The 7,597-nt window shown below is 40.8% G+C and overlaps 1 protein-coding gene across 1 annotated transcript; it reads left to right on the top strand.

The window, feature by feature from the left end:
- Positions 1-363: 363 nt before the first annotated feature.
- Positions 364-6,887, top strand: LOC141016978 (organic cation/carnitine transporter 2-like). The gene is made up of 10 exons (XM_073491591.1): positions 364-757; positions 874-977; positions 1,668-1,819; positions 1,991-2,162; positions 3,736-3,877; positions 3,999-4,093; positions 5,522-5,736; positions 5,850-6,032; positions 6,184-6,319; positions 6,627-6,887. The coding sequence occupies exons 1-10, from the start codon at positions 401-403 to the stop codon at positions 6,715-6,717; spliced, it is 1,647 nt and encodes a 548-aa protein (XP_073347692.1). The 5' UTR covers positions 364-400; the 3' UTR covers positions 6,718-6,887.
- The last annotated feature ends 710 nt before the right edge of the window (positions 6,888-7,597 follow it).

Below are 7,597 nucleotides of genomic sequence, written 5' to 3'. Positions count from 1 at the left end.
TACTAGGGAATTTGTTGGGGGAGGAGTTGATTCAAGGCTGCATTCACCAGCACTACATCTTGCTCTGTACCAGGGGAGTATACCCCGCCACAAAAGCAGACCTCCACCTGACGACCTCAGAGGTCTGGATGGTTCATAACGTAGCAGCAGATCAGAAATGTATTTTGGCCCGAAACCATTCAGTGCTTTATAAACCAACAGCAGGATTTTGAAATCTATTCTTTGACTGACAGGAAGCCAGTGTAAAGATCTAAGAGTGATGTGCAACCAGTTCTGCAAGTTACCTGTGCTGGTTTGTTACACGTACAAATGACTGAGTGTGCCAAATGTGCCAACATACCAGCTCATCCGACGCAGCCTCCTGGTGTGGATTTAGTTTGCGCACCAGCAGTCAGTCATCATGTCGGATGCAAAAGTGAAAGACTTCGATGAACTTACGTCTTTTCTGGGCGACTACGGACTTTTTCAAGTTTTAATAATTGTTCTGCTCAGTTTAGCTGCAATTCCAACTGGATACATGGGAGTGATCGTGGTTTTCGTTTCGGATACACCAGAGCATCATTGCAAAGAGTCCATCAACTCCACGCGCAACGGCGCAGATGTGGAGCAGCGCAGCTGGATCGGACCTGACAGCTGTTCCCGATACAAACTGAACGGAAGCTGGACGGAGACAGCTGGACTCAGCAATGACACAGAGCAGTGTGTGGACGGATGGGTGTTCAGCACTGAGATATACAGCTCCACTATTGTGTCTGAGGTGAAACTCTCCCTTCTTTGACTTTAGTTTCATGTAGATTTCACTTTAGTGTCAGATTTCTGTGGAAGTTGTCCTGCTGTCACCTGAATGACGGTCCTCTCTCCTGTTGATGACAGTGGGATCTGGTGTGTGAACATGCATGGAAGGTCCCTTTTTCCACCTCCTCATTCTTTGTAGGAGTCATGATTGGATCCTTCATCAGCGGTCCGTTCTCAGACCGGTAAGCAGTGGTGGAGGATGTGTGCAGATCCTTAAGTAGAAGTGTCGATACCACACTGTGAAGTCTTTAATTGAAAACCTTTCTTGTGTGAAAGTATGAAAGCATTATCAGTGAAATTCACTTCAGGTGTCGAAAGTACAAGTACTCATTCTGACGGAAAATGTTCTCTGTCATTGTTTTTCTATTATAATTGAATTAACATCACTACATATTTATGCTGTAGATATAAATGTGCTTTTTATACTGTGGGCTTCAATCTAGCAATGCATCATACTATATGAGATAATGTATGCAGTGTTGCTGTCCTGTGAGAACCACATATATTAAAAAAAAAAGAATACAAAGAAAATCAGCTTTTAATGGTGACAGAAAAACTGCCTGTTTCCAGCTTTGTGACTGAAGAAGGATCATTTCATTAACACATAAAGGAGCACTTCACCCTTCAGTTTATCATCAAATCAAATCAAAATCAAACTTACCAAATTTGGAAATACACGGCTTTCACTGAACAGAAAGAGTATGAAAAAATGTCATCTGAAAAGCAACTAGTTCCTCATTGCTTTCTTCCCTCATAAATAAAATCACAGCTTCACTCATAATAATAACAGCCAATTGTTATCAGTGTGAGGATGTGTACTTAAAGATCACCCATGGTCTGTTAATTTCATGTTTCTGTGCATCACCTTGCAGGTTTGGCAGAAAGCCAGTGTTTTTTTTCACTATGATCTTACAGTCAGTCACTGCCTTAATCCAGGCCGCCTCCGTCAGTTGGGTCATGTTCTGTGTCCTCAACTGTCTAAAAGGACTTGGCCAGACAAACTATGGCACATCACTCATACTGGGTGAGACAGGCAGCACATCCACTTCTACTGGTCTCAAAAGAGTCCCTACCTCTATCTCAATTCCAACATCTTCCTGAACCAATGAATTCAGTATGGCTGCAGACAGTTTGATCTATACGTTCATGTTCTCCCTCATCTTAACGCCATGCTTGTGGTCCTCTTCTTCACCAGGGTCTGAGATGTTGGGCCAGTCTGCCAGGATAAAATTCAGTCTGCTAGCCCAAGGTGTATGTTACGCCATTGGCTATGCCTTGTTGCCGCTCTTTGCCTACTTCATACGAGGCTGGAGGATGCTGCTGGTAGCTTCTGCCATCCCCGGATTGATATATATTCCAATGTGGTGGTAAGTGATCGGCTGATAAGGGCTATTGATCAGTGATCCATGTCACATATCAGAGTCATTTTTTGCCAAACCCTCTTCTATTTAAGTTGTTACTGGCAGCCCTAGTTGATAAAATGAGAACCATCGCTTCCTGTCGTAAAGATCTTGATCTGGCTAGCATGTGCATGTGCAATGGATTTTTAACACTTTTTTTTGTTTTAAACACAGCAGTTTGCAGGATGCATAGCAATGAGGTAATGTATCTATTTGAGGCTAAAAGGGAGAAAAGAAATAGCAAACAAAAAGCCACAGACTACTATAGAAAACTGCAAATAAATAATGGCCCATCTTTACCACTTTTACATGGTGCAAGGTACACGATTAGTTCAGTTATAATTTTACACCAGGGTTTCAAACGAAACTGAGTTTGAGTCCCTTTATGCTACATCACAAAAACAACAAAAAAACCCCAAACTATTTTAATGAGTTGAGTGTTGATGAATTGAGGAGTCTCACAGCCTGAGGGAAAGACGCTGCTCTGCAGTCCGATGGTACGGCAGCGGATACTCTGTGCAGACACCTCACTGATATCACTGATGCTCAGTAGATGGGTACGGATGACTTTCTGGGCAGCTGCTGCAGAGCCTTCCTGTCCTTCCTTTCCCACGAACCATGCTAGTTTGTGATGTTTCCAGTCAGGATACTTTCTATTACGCCTCCGTAAAAATCGCCATCAGCCCTAGTGATCAGCCCTTAATCCACCTCAGTATGGACTCAAAGTCAGATATTAATTTTAATTTTAAAATATTTTTGACATCTCTACTGTCTGGAGAATACAGTATTTGTGAAACAAGCAGGCATAACACATTCAAGAAGGTGTTCATGTGATGTTGGAGAGAGACATACTTTTACTTTGTACGCAATCATCACATAGTGCTGCGAGCACAAAGCTGATATGTTCACCAAACACACCCAGCCGTGACACCCAATCATAATTGCAAGGAGTGGCAGAGCAGCAAGGTTTTGATAATGTGCCCATGTTTTGTTTATACTAATGTAGGCTATGTTTTCCTCATTATATATTAGTTGAAAAATTATATTAGGATTAGCCAAGAGGGCAATTGTCCATTCTGAGAGGAAAGGGGCAGGGGCTCAAGCTCCTTTGAGTCAGTGTGTCACTCAACTGCAGATGCAGATATGTAAGTTGACTGCAGGTCATTGCAGAGGTGGATAATAATAAGAATGTACTTCTGTGTCTATGCCAAGACAACCAGACAGGGCTGGTTTAGACCAGTTCTCAGTGTAAATGAGTATCTGTCTGCCTTCCCCCTGTTTCTGCTTCTCTTTAGAATCAGACACTGATCTCAGTCCGGACACTTTGTTCATATTCTCTGCAAAGTTTACATGTTTTGATTTCTGATTGTACGAAATGAATACAGTACATGCATTAACAGATGCAAATATATCCCTTGAAGCTTTTAACGTTTTTTAAATGGCCTTCTAACGTCAACAATTAATGTTGTTCCATGCGTTATAAAATGCACATTTTTTCATTTTAATTAACTTCGCTCTCTCTCTCTCTCTTTCTCTTCAGGGTAATTCCTGAGTCTCCACGTTGGCTCTTGCAGAAAGGTCGGGTTGAGGAGGCTGAACTTGTCATACGTAATGCTGCCAAAAGGAACAGAGTCCCCGTGCCTGAGGTTATATTTGGGGCTGGCGAGTGCTTGGAGCTAATGGTATTTATTCCATTTTCACTCCTCATGCTGTGGAAGCTGTTGAGCTGCAGTATAAAATATGGCCCAAACTGTGATAACCAGGTGTGACTGTTCTGTTTCTTTTCATATTTGTCAAATACAGAGAGATAAAGGTGGAGAGGAGAGGACGCACACTTATATGGACCTGATACGCACCCCCAACATGAGGAATATTACAATTCTAGGTGTTTTCATCTGGTAATGTATTTATTTTCTCTTTTGGTAGATTTCCTGAATATAGTTGTGAATGAAATGTAATCCATCCCAAAGTAATTCCACTATATTACTTTATTACTACTATAAATATACACTTGTGTTTGATGAATAAAACCTCATCACTCTGATTGTCAGATTATGACCCAAACAGTCTTGGTTCATTGTCTCCTCTCACCAACTCTGGTTTGGTTGAAATAAACCCTTTATTCACCCAGGTCGATGTGAAAATTTTGACCCTGGGACCCAAATTCAAGACAGGCAGGCAACTCACTGAACAAAAAGCAAGTTTTGTTAACATAAAGCTTAAGTCCAAAGTCCAAATTCAAAAGTCTATAGGGGAAACACTACTAATAAATTAATTTATTAATCACTTGAGATTAATAAAGCACTCGTGAATAGGGGCACCACCTCCGTTCTTTTATCTCTTAAATCAATATCAATCAATTTTAATCAATTTCAAATCAATTTATTCAGTCTCATCACTGAAGTGGTGACTTCCACACACAGTTACCATTGGTTCTCCACATTAAAACAAACCTCCACAGACAACGACATAAAGTTAAATATATTTATTTGGCTAAATAATTCAGAGTAAATAAATGAGATGGCAAATTAAACAAATGATAAGATTAACAAGTAATAGAAAGATGCTGAGTCTTTAATGGCTAATATACTGAGTTTAGAAATGAAATATGGGCAGATGGTGAAATTGCGGGTTGGGTGAAAGCATTTAAATATTAAGAGAATAATTTAATGCTAACGGAGCCCTAAGCAAATTTCAAGCTGAAGACACTAATTCAGAGCCAAAGGACACCAACTCATATTTCATACTGGGGAATCCAGCAGGATGAAGGAATGGGTAAGCCTACTTGTCTGAGCGTTGTTTTGTAGTTGTTTCTGAGTCAGCAGACTGACTGTTACAGCATATAATCGACAGGCAAACCTGACCTTCGCTATGCGGTTAGGTTCAGACTACAAAACTACTTGGTTAGGTTTAGGCACTAAAAGTACTTGTATAGATTTAGGAATAGTTCATGGTTTGGGTTAAAAGAAGCATATGTTACCTATGTAACTTTAGTTACCTAATTAGTTATGTTGCTCAATATTGAACAAGTTTCAATAAAATATCATCCCTCATTAGTCACAAAAGCATGAGAAATAAGGGACCAGGTTAAAGATACCAAAGTTACCCTTTAATAACTTGGATTTATTTGTTATAGGTACAAGTTTTAATAATTAAACCACATAAAACTTAAACTTCAGCTTCTTCGAAGTGACTTGGATAAATTGTGGCAGCATTATATAGTAAAAATTGGAACAATGTCGCACCTTTAAAGTTTAAAAGAATTTTGAGATCAAAGTATTATTTCAGCACACTCTTCATGCAGTGTTGATTTTGTATTTCTGCAGGATGTCCGTTACCATGGTCTATTATGGTCTCTCTCTCAACACAAGTAACCTGAATGGAAACGCCTACCTCAACTGCTTCATTTCAGCAACCATTGACATTGCAGTTTATGCAGCCACTGGGCTGCTGGTCAACCATGCACCTCGACCCACTTTCCTCTTCTGCATGTTGATCTTCTGTGGCATCATGCTCTTGATCATCCAGCTGGTTCCTGAAGGTCTGAATCAGTACAACACTGATTGAATCAGGAAAATCTGAAAGGAGCAGAAGACACAGTGATTTTGTACAATTGTCCATGCCTTGTTTAAGAATCACATTTGTTTTTCTCAGACATGCCTGTCATGCTCCAGGTGTTCGCCTTGGTGGGAAGGATGGGCTCAACTGGTGCTTACATCTTCCTCTTTGTGTTTGTCACTGAGCTGATGCCCACTGTGGTCAGGAACATGGGCTTAGGGATCACCACCACAGCTGCACGCATAGGAGCCATCATGTGTTCCTATGTGATCTACATGGGCAAGTGTTTTTGACAATATTTCGTATTAAGGTCCTTGTAATAAGCGTAAGTTAATAGGTTTGCCTAACTAATATATTAAAGGTGATGAACCCATGGAAATGAACAGATCAGTGACTATTCTGATTAATGTGGCCTTCATTCTGTTTGCAGGTGTGTACAGCAAGGTCCTGCCGTACATTATTTTTGGTACAGTCTGCCTCATGGCTGCTGCTGTGAGCATGTTGCTGCCTGACACCAGAAACTGCAAACTTCCTGACCTTATCAGCCAGGCTAAACCCATCAGAAGGTATGTCACCGTGTGTGAATGTGTTGATGACCACAAAGGAAGTAATAGTCTTCTAAGTATTAGACAACAAACTGAGGCAACGAAATCTTATGACTTTATTACTACTGTTACTGCATCAAGAGCAGGTCTGGAGCTGCATTTTCACTGACAAACAAATAGTGTTGATCAGAAATCTGTACAGCAAAGAGGCAAACATTTTGTAGGGTTAACTGCATGACAGCTTTATCTCTTTGTTTGTGATAATGTGCATTTCAACAGTTCGTCTCTCTCTCTTTCATCTCTCTCTGTGACTCTTTGTATCTTAAAGCTGCTTCTGCTGCTGTCCAAAGAAAACAGCTGCTGCCCAGTCAGACACAAGTGAAGACTGTAAAGAAAGGAACAAGAGCGCCCCCTGCTGACAGAACATCAGACAGCAGGAGCCTATCGATCAAAAGACAAAGCCTTTAAAACACAAACTGTGTTTCTGTGTCTTCTGATGGGTTGGCAAGACATTAATGTTGTTTAGGAGAGAGAGCCTCAGAGCTTCTCTGGTCTGTTCACATTTATGTTTATTATTTACATTTATGTCAACTTGAAAAGATTTCATTATAAAGAGGTAGCTGGGATACATTTTTCAGACCACTATATTTTGTTGACTAATAAGCAGACTTAAGTGCTGTATTGTAGGCTGGATGTGTTTCAGATGGGGGCTGTAAGATGTGACATTATTTTTTCATGCACTGTTGTACTGACTTGAACAATACATTTCCACACATGCCACGAGTGTCTTGTTTTATAGAACCATATTTACAGTGAAAGGAGAGTTCAGTTTGCCGAAACAATAATGGCTGGAATGACAATGTAAACTGGCTGGAAAAGGCAATTTTTTCTCACCACTGTTGCAACGTGTTTGCTCATGGGGGGAAATGTTACGAGCCCCTACAAGAGGTACACCAAAAGAGGTCTAACACAAATAACCAATTTATTAAATGAACAGTAACCATACAGAGGGAAAAAACCTAAACAAACAAACAAACTGATGGGCCAGCCAAAATAAACAAAAGAAGGGCAGTCTCCCAGACCAACCCATCAGAGCCGTCAAAAACTAGACTACGGCACCCATCAGATAAACATAAAAACATAATACCACAGCCAGCCTCCAGGCTGACTGACTGCATCTCTGGATGGAAGGTGGAATGGAGAGAGAGCCAGAGCCTAGTGCCCCACCCCCTCCTATTGGTTCATAATCAGCCAGACTGCTTTCACCTGGAAAGGCAGGAGGCCAAGCATCAGCCACAG

This window comes from Pagrus major, chromosome 21, assembly GCF_040436345.1.
Source record: "Pagrus major chromosome 21, Pma_NU_1.0".
NCBI lineage: Eukaryota > Metazoa > Chordata > Actinopteri > Spariformes > Sparidae > Pagrus > Pagrus major.
This window is presented reverse-complemented; position numbering and strand designations above follow the sequence as displayed.

Excerpts from the sequence above, each read along its gene's own strand:
- LOC141016978 (XM_073491591.1), top strand. The coding sequence starts at position 401 with ATGTCGGATGCAAAAGTGAAAGACTTCGATGAACTTACGTCTTTTCTG. Across the intron at positions 978-1,667 it reads AGCGGTCCGTTCTCAGACCG|GTTTGGCAGAAAGCCAGTGT; the intron begins GTAAGCAGTGGT and ends ATCACCTTGCAG. Across the intron at positions 2,163-3,735 it reads ATATATATTCCAATGTGGTG|GGTAATTCCTGAGTCTCCAC; the intron begins GTAAGTGATCGG and ends CTTTCTCTTCAG.